This window comes from Echinops telfairi, unplaced genomic scaffold (genome assembly GCF_000313985.2).
Source record: "Echinops telfairi isolate 266 unplaced genomic scaffold, ASM31398v2 ScPeMD7_7439;HRSCAF=8477, whole genome shotgun sequence".
In the NCBI taxonomy this organism is placed as follows: Eukaryota; Metazoa; Chordata; class Mammalia; order Afrosoricida; family Tenrecidae; genus Echinops; species Echinops telfairi.
In genome coordinates this window covers 468,495-484,432 of record NW_022111339.1, presented here as the reverse complement: position 1 = coordinate 484,432, position 15,938 = coordinate 468,495, and the positions used below count along the sequence as shown (strand labels likewise).

The 15,938-nt window shown below is 45.4% G+C and overlaps 1 protein-coding gene across 1 annotated transcript in view; it reads right to left on the bottom strand.

Annotated features, from left to right (window-relative positions):
• The window catches only part of PHACTR1 (phosphatase and actin regulator 1), a 609,657-nt gene that overhangs the window by 157,140 nt on the left and 436,579 nt on the right, over nucleotides 1-15,938 (bottom strand). Inside the window, exon 5 of the mRNA XM_045298679.1 lies at nucleotides 2,473-2,553. Within this exon, the coding sequence (XP_045154614.1) occupies nucleotides 2,473-2,553 (81 nt within the window). The remainder of the gene's footprint in view (nucleotides 1-2,472; nucleotides 2,554-15,938) is intronic.

Here is a 15,938-nt window from a genome sequence, read left to right as displayed (position 1 = left end):
GTGGGGAAAATTCTAAAACACAGCAACTTACTCAGAAGATATTTTAAATGATAATGTTCCCATAGATTCCAGTACTCTGCAAATGCACCCACAAATGTTCCCCCGTAAGCATCGTGTGCTCTGAACATTGAATTTCCAAACAGAAATACATGCAGCGCTTCAAGCATTTTGTTAAGTATCCCTCCCTTCTCTTTTCTGAATCAAGCTCCTGCTTGCTCACACACTCTCCTGGTTCTGTGCTTTAAAGGACATAACACACTGTCGCTCCCAGTCCCCTCACGGTCATCCATAGGGACGTCCGTTTCTGCTTGTCATGTTCTGTGGGGCTGGTGTTATCTGGTGGCACAGCATCCTACCAGATCACCTCCTTAGAGAGCCCTTAGGTAGCCAATGGCACCAGTCAGCAGACCAGGCCTCTGCCCGCCCGCCTGCCCATCTTCTGCCTGCTCGGTTTGAGCTCTGATATGGAGATCGGGCTGCACTTCTTGCTCACTTTCAGCTCATCACCTCATCAGGGGCTCCCTGAGGCCATGAAGATTTTTGGAAGTTGGTTCCCGTACCACGAACTGTCCATCCAAGATGCAAGCAGGGAGTGACAGAGCGAACACCCTGCCCAAGGACAAGCGCTGCACTTCCAGGGGCCTCTCAAAAAGTTGGTGGGAAACAGAGTGAAAAGATATTGGGGTTTTTCCGTGAACGCTTTGAAGCCCCTTTGAGTTTCCAACTACCTTGGTGGCATTGTGGTTTACACATTGGCCTGCGAACCACAAGGTCTGCAGTTTGAAACCAGTAGATGCTCCGAGGGAGAAAAAGGAGGCTTTCTACTCCTATAGAGAGGCAGAGTCTTGGAAACCCACAACAGAGCAGTTCTACCCTATCCTACCAGGAGCTGAGTCAGAATGCAATCCGTGGCTGCGAGTTGTGTGTTGTGGTTGTTCTATAGCTAGGGAGCCACCGACACAAAGTTCCACTCAGACACACACGGGGTCACTCTGAATCAAAGTCCACGGCGGACCATCAGGGATCGCAAGACACTGTGTGAGCCTCAGCACGCCACGCCATTGTTCTCTCCAGACGTGTCTGAGTTGTGCACAGGCTGCTGGGCCAGCCTGCAGCCAGTTTGGTTGGAAGCAGCCATGCTTAAGTGTGATCCATTCGGTTGTACATGACTATGATGGTTTCCAAGGGGTCAAACAAGATTTGGGAATGCTAATGACTAATGGAATCCGGCTTGAAGTATAATGGACCCTCTCCAGCTTTCTCGGGTATTGTATATGCTGGCTCAATTAATACTCTAAAATTTACCTCTAGGTTCTAAGAGCCACTGCAATGGCTCCGCAGAACTCAGATAAAATTCACGATTAAAGTGTTTATTAAGGAAGCTAACAAGTTGTAGTGCCAGTTAGAAATGCTTAGGGTTGAGTTTTTTATTAGGACATGTTACAAAGTTCTATCAAGTCTGTCCAGTCTAATAAATGTCCAAAGGGCATACTATTCTGCCATAAGCCTCAATCTGAAAGCATTCAGCTTAAACTCTGTGGGTCAGCGGACCCCACTTCCTAAATTAAGGACCAGAGGCACCCCAGTCCAGTATGCCTCAGCCCAATGAGACTCAGCTCCGCTTCGGTGGGTCAGCAAGTCCAACTTCCCTACTTAAGTGCCCAGAGGCAATTCATTCAGCAGCCAACCTCCTGCACAGAAGCCCTTGGCTTGACCGGGGTTTGGAAGTCCAACATCCTACCCCATGACCAGGCTCTTGGCTCTGCGGCTGCTCCCCTGATGGTGTAGCTGTCACCTAGATCCAGAAGGGTAACTGAGCAGGGCTTTGGGGTCCAGAGGACACCCTCTACTTCTGGCTCTTGCTGGTAATGAGATCCCTTCTCCTGCTTCTCAGAGGGCTCATTTTATACACAGCAGGATGGAACTCCAGGGAATCCTGCTTACAATTACGCGCAGGTGAATCCTATCAGTATCTTCCTTGACCTTCTTTCCAGACCCATGCAGGGAAAGGTCATTTGGTGGGAATTAGGGACTTTGGCTAGAAGAGCCATATTACTACATAATTCACTGCCCCTGCATGTGTAAGATTGCTAAGGATATGGACATTGGGAAGTATATGCTAAGATAATGGATTTTTCTTTTTATATACTTTGCACACACAATTCCTCTGCTAGCCTGTCATGTGTCTTAAGAATTACAATATGAGATTGATATTGTTAGAAGAATTCAGTAGACATATCACTAAGGAACTGGGATAATGTGAACACTCACTAAAGAGCCTTGTTGCTTCATTGGCTAATCTTTTTTTCTTTTCCTCCATTCCACCTGATTATTGATTAGGCTCATTGCTCTAGGGCATGGACCCACCATTTGGGGTAATGATACAGAAAACTGCATCCCATGCTGAGAAATGGGCGCCCAGCTCCCACGACACTGCTCTGGCCCTTGGGAGGGTGGACCAGGCCCTCTTACCTTTATCATAGATTTCCTTCAAGACCCCTCGCTTTATCAGCTCCTCTCTGCTTTGCCTCATTGATATTTTCCTTTCCAGGGCTACAATCGAAAGACAGAGAAGTTGTGAGTAGACCACACTTCTTTCTTTATTTAAAATTTCAGTACATTGTAACTTTTGAGCAGTTTGAGGGTATCAGAAAAGTTGTGCAGAAAGTGCATCATTCCTGAAGACTCCCTCTTCCTACTTGGGAGTTGCTACTACTGTCAATGTCCCCAGGTCCTGCAGCACATTTGTTACAAGGGATGAGCCAATGCTGATCTGCTATGACGAACTGGAGCCCACAGGGTTTGTTAGAGCTCGAGATTCGCATCACATGGGTCTGTGGTGGGTGGCCTCCGGGGGAAGTCCACGCATCGCCTGCCCCTCCTGGGCTCCCAGTTGGAGCAGCCAAGTGAGGAGGGAACAGTTCGGTCCCCAGACGTGCCTGCATCTGCGCGGGAGCTCCTCCTCGGGAGAGCAGGTGGGGCCTGGAGGTGGGAGAAGAGTCCTTCCTCTGGGAACAGTGAGCACAAAGGTGGGAAGTCAAGTGGAAATGGAGCCTGGGAAGAGCAGCACAACGGGGCAGGCTTGGGGCCCCCGGTGAGCAAGCACGAGAGGAGGGAAACCAGCAACGCTGTGAAAAACACCTGGCCGCATCTGGACTTCCAGCTCTGTGTCCACACTGCGTGCCAGAGGCAAGAGGGTGCTTGGTTGGCATTTGCCAGCTTGAGAATCTCTGTGGCCTTTCAAAATACAGGTATGGGGGGGGGTGAGTTTACAAAAATATATATTTTATACAAATTCTAATTCAGATTTACCTCTCCTTCTGTTACACACACACACACACACACACACACACACACACACACACATCTTGACAGAATCTCATCCCATCCATACAATAATCGAGGGGTTCCCGGTGGCACAGTGGTGATGAGTGTGGCTGTGACCCTCAAGGTCAGCAGTTCGAAACCACCCCCACTCTGAGCGAGAAAGATGGTGCTTTCCACTCCTGGAAAGAGTTATAGTCTCAGGAACTCACAGGGGCAGTTCGACCCTGTCCTGAAGGTTGCTGTGAGCTGGCATCCACTCCATGGCTGTGAGCTTGGCTGTCTGGCCTGCCATCTACAAAAACCGAGAGAGCAGGCAGGGGACTCTAGACTGTGGTTCTAATTCTGCTGTCCACCTGGCCAGTCTGTGGAAACACTGATAGCTGGGCCCAGCCAGGTGTGCTGTGCTGACTGATGTATTGGGCCCAGAGGTGGGGATATTACACCGTGGTTACATACTTTGGAATTTGCTGTTTAATTCTTTTAAAAAATATTCGAACTCCTTCTCAAAACTAATGTTGAATTAGGTTGCAGTCTTTATATTATAATCGCATGCTATATTATTGCAGGTAGCTTAGCATGTATTAATAAAAACATGAACAAAACCACTCCAACCCGTTTATTCCAACCCAGGGAGACCCTATTGGACCGAGCAGAACAGCTCCATTCGATTTCTGAGACTGTCTATCTTCATGGGAGCAGACAGCCTCATCTCCCCCTCAGAGCGCCTGGAGGGTTCGAGTTACGCCTTTTCAGTCAACAGCCCCACGCTTACCCACTCTACCACCAAGGCTTCTATAGCAACAGTGAGACACATAGAAACGCAAGCCTTCCACAGTCAGGGGAGGAAGATTATATAGAATGGTGAGGGTCAAGGACGAGAGTGGAGAATTGGAATTTCTTTTAGGGGGTGGGTAGAATTGTTGCAGACTTTATTCTTTCGGCCAAAAGATATGGGTGAATCCCAACCCTTGGTATTGTGAATGCGATCTTGTTTGAAGCAGGGTTTTTGAGGATGTGGCAGTTAGGTGTGGGAGGGGCTCGACTCTCGACTTGGTGGTGGCCTGTCAATGAGGAGAAGAGTTGCAAGAGACAGGAAAGGGAAGGATGCGCTGGGATTCTGCAGCTCCAGACATGGGAGGCACGCGAGCGCTGGCAGGGCCGGGGAGAGGCTAGCACTGTCTCCCCAGGGCCTCCGAGAGAATCACTCCAGCGGACACCCTCATCGGAGACTCCCAGCCTGCGCTGAGATCAGACATGAAAAACCCAACGCACAGCCACTGAGTTGATGCTGACTCACAGCAATCCTCTCCCTGGGAGCTTCTGGTGGCTTTGAACTACTGGCCTTGTGGATTGTAGATGAACTTGGTAACCACTATACCACCAGAGTTCCTCCTCGGTTCCTACAGCTCAGTGCCATTGAGTCGATGCTGACTCGTAGGGACGCCCCGTGGGTTTCTGAGACTGCCACTGTTTATGGGGGCAGAACGCCCCAGACTTCCCCTTCTTATCCTGCCTCTGAGCAGATGCAGAAGGTACACGTTGCTACCTCTCTTCCCTGATACATTCCTGATCTTTTTGTTGCTTCTCGCCCTTTTCCCTCCTTTTCTCCCTTTTCTTCGTTATTTTCACCCAAAGTCAAAAATTACAGAGCGGTGATTTTTATGAACTTAGCCTTGTTTGGTGAGCAGGAAACCATTTTATGTTCTATCCCTCATGTTAAATCCATTCCCCCATTCCTACTTGGGTCAGAAGACCCACAGTGCCTTTCTTCCTCAGACACCCTGCTTGGTTTCAATGCCTGAGACAAAAGGGTAAATTGTATGCAATGTGAATGTACACTTCCATTTATAAAGGAAAACTAAAAACAGCAAGTAAAAATTATGATAATGTTCTCCAGTGCAAACTTGGTCAACCTGAAATCACAGAGTATAGAGAATATTAGTGAGCACACAAGGGATGTGTGTGTGTATGTATATGCGTGTATGTGTGCGAGCATGTGCATGTGTATGTTATATGCCACACAAAGCTGGGGGCCAGACTTGACTGCAAATCACAGAATGCCAGCCAGGTGTGTCGGAGAGAACTGTGTGGCGTCACTGGGTTCTCAATGGCAGACCGTGTGGAAGTAGGCCATTAGGCTTTCTTTGGGGCCGTCTCTCAGTTCACCGCCTCATGAGTTAATGGCTTGCACCACCCCGGACTCCTAGTCTTTTGAGTCTGCGAATGGTGAGGTCATGCTTTAGAAATGGGGGGCCTGGTAAGAAATGGGCTCTCAGCCACCAATTCCACCATCGCCCTGTGCATTGTAGCTTTAATATCAGGCTGAAAGCAGTTTCTCATTTAATTATGTTTGTAAACCCCTCTTCTGATCAACCCCAAGTATATGCCACATTTACTAAAAGCCAATCCCTCATCAACTTTTCCAGTTTTCATTTCCACGTGCATTTATGTTAAGCTAAAAAATCCTATGCTTCTTTGACACTGGTCAGTTTAAAATAAGCATCTAGCATGTTCCCTTTAAGGAATGCCTATGCTGAATCTGTTTAAAACAACATAGGAGTTCTTTTTTAAACACTTTCATGCTTTCATCGAATTTATGCCAAGAATAATTGAAAATATTTTAACTGTAAAAAACTCAAGGAATGTAGAGAAGACCAAAGTTCCTTTCCATGATGCCTCTGTTCATAAACTCAATTCACCAAGCTGTACCGTCTTCCTTTAAGAATGAAGACTGGTCTTTTTCCAAATCTTTCTCCAAGACCTTATTCATTCATATTCTCTCTCTGACACACACACACCCTGTATAAAAATACCTTTACATCCACCTCATATAGTTCAGCAAGTCTTTTTAATCTCTTATTTAACAAACAGTTTTAGAAATCTTTCCAGAGGGATATACATGAACACCTCATTTTTTTAGTATCATATATTATTTTTTTGGTATGTATGAATATGTACCCAATTATTTTAGCCCATCTGTAATGGAAGGAAATTTAAACTGTCTTCAACCTTTCAGCATACAAATATTGCTACTATAAGTGCATGTGAACATGTATAATTTTTTCTTCAATCTGAAAAAAGTTCATGAAAAAAATTGTACGGTTTTTCAATTCCATTTTCCACAAACTTTTTAAAATGTCATTGTGTGCTAGAAGTAGAATTTCTGGCTTGGGCATATTTTATATACTATGGACTCCCAGTTCTGATGGGGGAGGGGTGACCAAACAAACCCCTGTGAGTGTTATAACATTTAAGTAGAGCGTTTTTTGACTTAAGGAAAAAGCCACCACCAACCAGGAAATGAAGAAAAAGCAATATCGATGCTGGAACAAGTCCTTTGGTCCTCCCCAGAGAACCCAGCAATGTGTTGATAGTTTTCTCTAGGATAATCTGTCTCTGTTGAACCCCTTGCTCAACTGCCTTTAAATTACATTGTGTAGGAGACCGAGTTGGAAAGGGGTAAAAAACAATGGAGAAATAATGAAATTTGAAATAGCTTACTGCCCAGGCTGCAGTTCTAAAAGCAGTCAACTTGCAAGTACAGTCCTCAGCTTGCATTCTCTTTACATTTTACAACTCCAGAGAAAGAGAAACCTCAGGCTCTCAGGCTAGACACCTTCACATGACCAAAGGCTAGACACCTTCACATGACCAATGGATGAATGTCCAGAACCCAGAACATGCCTGCACTTCCCATGTGGTCTTATGAATAATGAAGCTCCTTCATATGATGTAACCACTACCGCCTAGAGACCCCAAATGAACAGCCAACCCACATTTACATACTCCTTGGAGAAAATGTTTCCATATTTATGTTTTTTAATGCCGAGAGAACATCATTTCAAAATCCAATTTACCGTATATACGCGTGCATAAGCCAAGTTTTTCAGCGCATTTTTTAGTGCAGTGTTTGTGGTGAAATCAGGTGCCTCGGCTGATATTTGGGTCGGCTTATACTCGAGTATCTACGGTCTACAGATCCTTTCATTGCCGTCAAGCTGGTTTCCGCTCGACCCTATCGATTTTCCCGTGGCTGTAAATCCTTCCAGAAGTAGCGTGCATATCTTTCTGTCACCGAGGGGCTCTAACTGCTCACCTCCGACGAGTGGCCCCAGGCTTACCTCACTGTGCTGCCAGGGCTCCGTGACTTATACCCATACCCTATAAAAGGGGGAAGGGAGCAAGGATTTGGAGGAATGGGGGAAAGCCAGTGGGTCTTCCATTTGGAAACACCAAATAGTGAATTGCAGTAAAAGCAATGTGGTTGTTCTTTTAATGGCTCCACTGATGAAGGCCAGGGAAAGACGAACCGGTTAAGGTGAGGTAACGAAGAAAACCAAAAATGTGGCTGTGGAGGCCTCCCTCGTTAACGCACTGGTTCCCGGCCATTAAGTGAACTCACCATCTGGTCCATTCTGACCCAGATGGCCCCTGGAGGACAGAGTGGAGCTACTCCGGTGCGGTTTCAAGAGGACACATCTTAGCAAGAGCAGGAAACCTCCTCTTCTCCCTCAGGTGGGCTGGTGGTTTTGAAATACTGACCTTGAGATGAGCAGAGATTTTGTGACCACGATGCCACCAGGGTTTCAAGAGGATCTCCTGGTGAAAGCTTAGGGTGGCATAATAAACACTGTACTCAAGAACAAGCAGGACATAGGCCCAGAGAACATCACATTGCGTGAAATGGGTCGATCACAAAAGGGCAAGTATTATATGAGACCACTGTGGAAAAGGAAAAAAAATAGGGTGGGAGGAACCCCATTCATACCAAAGGGAACAGCCTTTGAAGAGTGCCAAGGGTGGAGAGGGTGAAGGAGGGCCGTCAGCAGCCTGCTCTGCACTGGCGACAGAGGTTACCTGGGGTGAGATGGGAGGCAGTAGTCCACAAGAGGGAGAAGAGAAATCAAGGAGTGGGAGAAGGGCAAACTCTTGGAGATTCGATTAGTTGTTTAAAATGTTGAACCCAAAGTTGTTGATCTGAAATGTAAGCCTACCTAATTTACAATAAAAAATTGGAAAAGAGAAAAAGTCCTGTCAATCTAAAGGCAATTTATATGAACAACAAATAATGTGTGCCAGGAAGGCAGTGAATATACAAATGTGCTTCGCCCAATTGATGTGTGTATGGATTGTGATAAGAGTTGTATGAGCCCCCTAATAAAATGATTTAAAAAAATAGTGTGTGCCTTTCACTAATTCAGAAGATGTTTGAGAATGCTAAACATGTTTCCAAATGAGGAATAATTAGGCAAAGAAGATATTCAATTTTATGATTATTCAAAGAAAGATTACTGATTAGTAATTCAAAACGAAGATCCTTTTTATAACAACGATTCCTCCTTATTCTCGGTTTCACTTTCCACGATTTCAGTTTCCCACAGTCAGAGGTCAAGTACAGCCCCCCAAATATTTACAGCCTGGGAAATCCTGTGCAGGGTGATTGTGAGCCAGCGGGAAAAATCGTTTGTTTCTTTATTTGTTTTCTCCTTCCAACTACTTACAATAGACACTCAGGCAAAACCCAAGAAGACTGGGTGCGCGACAAGATTCTTCACCCCTCACATGGCAACCCAGTGCTTGTATTTGTGTGCTCATGGCCCACGGGATGGGAGATGGGACTGTTCATTTAGTGCTGTCAGTGATTACATGCAAATCCTGTGGATCGGCACTTCCTAACGTCTGTCCTGTAGACTGGTCACCCCCGAGAAGATCTGAGGCACCAGGGGGGGAAGGACAACTACTTCCATTATGGACCACCGGAGAGTCACCAGGCTCCTTGCAACCCTGGAGGCCCCGAGACTGGCGACAGAGGAAGCAGTTTAACATAGTTTACCCCAGTCTCTCTCCCAGATTCGTGTGGCAGCGCTGTTCTTTGGTAGGGGCCGGGGCTTGGTTCTAACTCATAGCTACTCAATGTAACAGACCGAACACGGTCTGGTCCCGCGCTTCCTACCACGGCTCCTAGGTCTGTGTAAAGCTGTCTGCTGCACTGGCAGGCTCTGACAACGCTCATGGCTCTCCCTAAGGTTTGCAGGGGAGAAGTCCTTGGAAGTGTACCCCTATCCCTTCTTCCTAGTCTATCTCCATGAAACCTGGCCACTTCAGGTGACCCTGCTGGTACTGGAGACACGAGATAACACAAGCCATCAGAGAATGACAGACTGAGTAACGCGGTGGCATGTGACAATACTACTCTCTTTTTGAGTACCACGACACTTTGTCTTACATACACTGGAGAGACCAGCGTCCCTAGAGAAGGATGTCTTGCTTGGTAAAATAAAGGGTGGGCGCATGGAAGAAGCACACCAGCCTATGCAACCACGAGGTGTCGAAGGGATCAGGTATCAGGCATCATCAGAACAAAAAATCTTACCATAGTGAATGATGGGGGGAGTGCGGAGTGGAGATCCAAAGCCCATTAGTAGGCCACTGGAGATCCCCTTGCAGAGGGGTCTCGGGGAGGAGATGAGCCAGTCAGGGTGTGATGTAACAATGATGAGAAATACAACTTTCCTCTAGTTCCTAAAGGTTTCCTCCCCGCTCCCACTACCATGACTCGAATTCTATCTTGCAAGACTGGCTAGACCAGAGGAAGTACACTGGTACAGATAGGAACTGAAAATACAGGGAATCCAGGATGGATGAGCCCTATAGGACCAGTGGTGTGAGTGGCAAAACAGGGAGGGTAAAGGGAGAATGGGTAGGAAAGAGGGAACCGATTACATGGAATTGTGTGTGACCTCCTCCCTGGGGGACGGACAACCGAAAAGTGGATGAAGGGAGACGTCGGACAGGGCAAGATATGACAAAATACCCATTTATAAACTATCAAGGGCATATGCGGGAGGGGAGAGCGGGGAGGGAGGGGAAAAATGAGGACCTAATGTCAGGGGTTTAAATGGAGAGAAAATGTTTTGAGAAACGATGTACAAATGTGCTTTACACAATTGATGTGTGTATGGATTGGGATAACAGTTGTATGAGCCCCTAATAAAATGTTAAAAAAGAGAAAAAAAAAATAAAAAAAATAAATAAAGGGTGGGCGAAAGAGAGGAAGACCTTCAGTGAGGTAGAGGGCTGGGCAAGGTGGCTGCAGCAATGCGCTCAAGCAGAGCCATGATCGTGAGGGTGGTGAGGGCCAGGCCGTGTTTTCTTCTGTTGGATGTGGGGTCGCTGGGCATCAGAGTCGCGCAGGTGGCGCCTAGCAACAAGATACTGAGTACGATGGGGCTTGAGTAGCACAGGGTTTTGAGGAAACTCCTTTGGGAAACGCTGATCTAAATGCCACATTGCAGGAAACAAATCTGCTGTTCTATTATAAAAAAAATACCCACAAGAGAACTCTACGGGGCGCATGCGTGAAAAAGGAGCAGTCACGTCTGGAAGCTGCGCTGTCAACTTCCTGGCTCTTGATTGGACCCTGGTTTGAGCAAACCAGTGATACATGGATTTTGTTAACTGGGAGTGAAATACGGATATGGACTGGGTATTAGATGGCCTTATGGGAATATTGCTACATTTGTTGCATATGGTCTTGGTATTGTAGCGAAACTTATCTTTATTTTTTGAAAAATAAGGTGTTATTAAAGATGCATGTAGTTTACTTTTTAAAATTTCAAACAACAACAACAACAACAACAAAGAAATGGAAAAGCTAATCACCAACTTTATTTTGAAAGGAAAGAACCCCAGGATGAGCAAAATACTATTAATAAACTAAAACAAAATGATTTATTAAAAAATAAAAATAAAAAACAAAAACAAACTAAGAAGTCTCTCACTCCTTGATTTCAAAACCTATTATTCAGCCACAGGAATCAAAATAGCTTGGTATGGGCACAGTCATAGATTTGTAGACCAATGATCAAAACAGAGAACCCATAAATACAACCAAGTACCTACAGAACCTGATTTTGATGAAAGACTTAAAACACATTAAATAGGAACAAGATAGTCTTCCAACAAATGGTGCTAGAAAAAACTGGATCTGCAGCTGCAAAAGAATGAAACAGGATCCATACCTCACACCATGTACAAAAATGAACTCAAGGTAGATTAAAGACTTAAATATAAACCCCAGAACTATGAAAATTATCAATGAGAAAATAAGGACAAACTTAAGGCCCCTAATATAAAGCATAAATACATTACTAACCATCATGAAAACACTGACATTACAGAAGACAACATAGAGGAATTGTTCCTCCTAAAAACAAGACATTGATGTACATCAGAGGAGGAGCCTTGGCGGCCTACTGGTTGCAAGTTGGTCTGCTGACCACAAGGTCAGGAGGGAGGAGGCGGAGACACTCTGCTCTTGTGAAGAGTTACAGTTTCAGAAACCCACGGGTGGTTAGTCCCTATCCTTTAGGGCGCTGTGAATCAGAACAGACTTGATGTCAGTGAGCTTGGTTGGGGACATACATCAAAAGACTTCTTCAAAAGAGCAAAAAGGGAACCCTCAGATTTGGGGAAAAAGTCAGATTTGGCAATGGCATATTGGATAAAGGGCAAATCTCAAAAAACTACAGAAAACTAAAACACCTCAACAAGAAAAAACACAAATAATATCCAATTAAAAGTGAGCAGATGGCATGAATAGACAATTTACCTAAGATGGTGTCTAGGAAGCCAACAATCACATGAATAAATGCTTGTAACAATTAGGTACAAAAGACAAGTGTATTGACATGATGAAATACCACCTCACATTGACACTGATAGTAAAATATTTTTTAAAATCAGAACATCACAGATTCTGGAGAGGATGTGGAGAGATGGAAACATTCATACACTACTGGTGAGATTGTAGATTTATACAGCCACAATGGAAAACAGTATGGCACGTCCTTAAACACATGTGATTTAACATAAGCAAAAAAACCCAAACTCACTGACTTCAACTCAATTCTAAGTCCTGGCAACAGGGTGGGTTAGAACTAAGCCTGTGGCTTTCCAACGTGTATCTCTTCACAAGAGCAGGACCTCTCATCTTTCCCTTGTGCAGTGACTTGTGATTTCAAACTATAAACCACGAGGTTTAGCAGCCCAACACGTAGCCACTCTACCACCAGGGCTCCTAGAAATTCCATGAGCCCCAAATCTCTATACTTGGTACATATGTCAAAGAGATATACGTTAGTAAGTGCTAGCCACAATAAGGAAAACAGCCAAACGCCTGTCTGTGGAGAAATGGATAAATAAACGCTGGGGCATATATGCACCAGAGTCATATGCATCTCTAAAACACAAAGATGAACCCATCAGCCAGCTCATGACACGGGCAACTTTGGACGACACTCTGATCGGCACAGGTAAGTCAACCTCATAAAGACAAATTCCGCACGAGACCTTAAAAAAACAAACAAATAAGAAAATCGGTTTCACACCCAAAGAAGCAGACTTTGAAGGCTTCAAGGAAGCTGGAGGAGAGGAAGGGAAGAGAGCGGGAGAGGAGGGAAGGGAAATTGTCATTTCAACATAGGATCAACAAAAAAGTTACTAAACCAGTATTTAAATACAAAAAAATGACTAAATCTTAATAACTATTAGATAATGGCTATACAATAAACCTTTTTTTCAAAAACTGCAATGGTGCAATTACAATCATACAATAACCAAGTCTTTCATGTTGGAAAATTTTCCCATGAAAAAGAAAGGCATACAGCAAGCGAAGAGGGCGGACTGAGCACACATCCACTCTAGGGTCCCCTAACTGTGGAGCAGGCACGGCTGGCAACACCAGTGGACAGCTTAGGAGGGTGCCCTGTAAACTGTGAAACGACAAGCAAAGGCAAGGGTGTGAGGGCACTAAGGGCCAGGGTGGTGATTTCCTCCCGCAGGGAGGGAGAGGCAACTACACAACTACACAAGTACACGAGGGGTTCTAGGCGTTACCTTATTTGTAACTTGGGCGGTGGTTACATCCCTTTCACTTTATAGCCCTCTGTTCCAATGGACCTAGAAGTGTGACGAATATATGTAAAAACAGTATTGCTCTTTGGGTTCCCGTTTGTCCGTGCACACGCGTACTCCACGCAAGACGTATTTAAACATCGCTCTGGGATCAGTGGATGGCTGCAGGCAAGTTGTCTCCCCAATATAGTGTCTTGGATCCGTGAGGGCCCCTTAAAGAGAAAAGGTCCAACTCACACAGAGGCTTTGGGGGCTGTCTGCTGGGACGGCTAGAGTGAAGGCAGAGCGGTCAGTTACAAAGATTTTGTCTGGGACACCCAAGGGGGTGATCTTGATGGACACAGGGCGATCACAGGGGCTTCGTGTGAAGAAGTTTTAAGAAAACTGAAAAATGCATTGGTGAGAAAAAGACCAGGGAAGTTGTATCAAGGAATTTCCCCCATCACAACAATGCATCTGCCTGTTCTCCACAGGTAGCAAGGGGGGTCGTAGGAGAACTTCCTTGGCAAGTCTTACCCCACCCTCTCAACAGCCGGTCCTTGCCCGTCAGACTTCCTTTTACCTGTAAACCACAGAGCACTTTGGAAAGGAGCATGGCTGGAGTCCTGGAGGATGCAAACACTGCATCCTGGTGTAAAGCCAAGAGCACAGAATTCTTCGGGGGAGGATTAGAGCGATGTACCTACTGGTGGAGGAGATGTCAAAACGAATTGCTTCACAGCCTGCTATTTTTGTTTCATAAAGGTTCCTATGATTCTCTAGCAATACTGTTTGACTTATCTTTGCTTCTTGTATTTCTATAAATATAGGAAATGCACCGTTGTACTAATTCTGGTTCTCTTTGTGCTGCTGCAATAGTCCGAAGGGGAATTAAAAACTCAGCCCCTATAAAATGCAATCATGCAGTTGTCCAGGAGGCTTACTCTTGCTAATGAAAGAAAACACTAGAAATGTGGCAACAAGTGTTTTCCTGGTCATTGATTCAAGGAGGTCAGCTAGAGGGAAGAAGGGTTGTTCTGAACACTTGCTTAAGTCTGAGCAAGGCAGGTGCCTGGAGTGTTCAGAGGGAGAACTGGCAGAAAGTTCTAGGGGGGCCAGGGGTGGGGGTGGAAGCCGTCCAGTGGTAGATGTCTCAGCTTCTGTGAAAGAGACTCAGCCAATGGTCCTCAGACACAGCCACGCCCCTCTGCTGATGGAGGCTCCTGTGTTGCTATGGTGACGAACAGGTATCAGTGGAGCTTCCAGGCTACGATGGACTACAAATAAAGGTCTGGTGAACTACTAACAACCAGCCAACAAAAGCTCTATGGATCTCAACCAATCCCACCCATCATGTTGTTCTGCTGGTCAGGGTCTCGAGCCGTCACAACGCTGCTAGTAACACCAACAACCAGACTATAGCCATAAGGCGAATGAATTTTGACAATATGATGATGTGATGGGTTGAATTGTGTCCCCTGAAAATATGTTGTAAATCCTAACCCCTGAGCTGTGGTTGTCCATCAGGTCACTGGGTCATAACCAACTGGTTGACACCTAAGAACAACAGCATGTGAATAGGGGGTACTGCCCTAAAAACAAACAAATGGAATTGTACGGGTGGAGTGGAGCTTTCATAGTACACACTTTTCCTGCTAGGCGAGCATCAAGCATTTGCTCTGAGTTAGTGTACCCAGTGGCATCACCTGGGAAGGTTCTCTCTGGTCACAGTGAATTTTTTCTTAAAAGCAGTTTTACTTAATCTGTATTTAAGAGAACTGATTTAAAGAGATTTAAGTGTATGGCTGTCAAATTTTATTTCCTGACCAAGGAAAATGTGGCAGAAACTGTTGTGCTATTGAACAAAGATTACAAGGACAGTCATATGGGAAAAACCTCAAGTGTATGACTAGTCTTCTCATTTCAAAAAAGGTGAAATGTCGATGGATGACAAACCTTGTTCTGGACATTCATCAACTCGAGGAATAGACGAAAATGTCGACGCCTAGTGCATTTGGAATTTGTTCCACAAGGTCAGACTGTTAATCAACGTTTCTATTTAAAGGTTCTGAAAAGATAGCTTAAGAGTGTGTGACAAAAAAGGCCTGATTTTCCTGGCCCACCACACCTTGAGGATGATGTTCCTGATTAGAGCAGCCAGTCTACAGAGAGGACCACATGGCTAGCCCCACTATGAGACATGACGTTCCTCACTGAACCATAGCCTTACAGGAGACAACATCAGAGACATAGTGTAGGAATTGCGCCCGATCTGATCCCGCCACACTGAGGCAAAACGCTAAGGGGGTGCAACAGAAAACAAGGGAATGGAGCGGTGAGGTCCCCAGGGAATGCTGAAGGTGGACCTTGGGGCCAGGACGTGGTGCCCCAACAGACTGGACTGAAAAACACTCCTAAAGGCCAACAAACAGTCCTTGAACTAACTACAAGTTTTTCTTTCTTGTTGTACTTTGTTTTTTGTCATGGTTTGTTGTTGTTGTTGTTTGTTTTATTTTGTTGCTTGGGTTTGCTCTGTCTTGTTTTTGTGCATGTTATTATCTCCGCAGGTCTGTCTAATTAAGATAGGCTGGATGAACAATCTGGAGGAGAAAACAATGGGACCTACAGTTCTGGGGGGACATGGGAGAGGGAGAGGTCGGGGGAAAGGTAGTGGTGTTAACAAACCCAGCAACAAGGGAACAACAAGTGATCCAAAT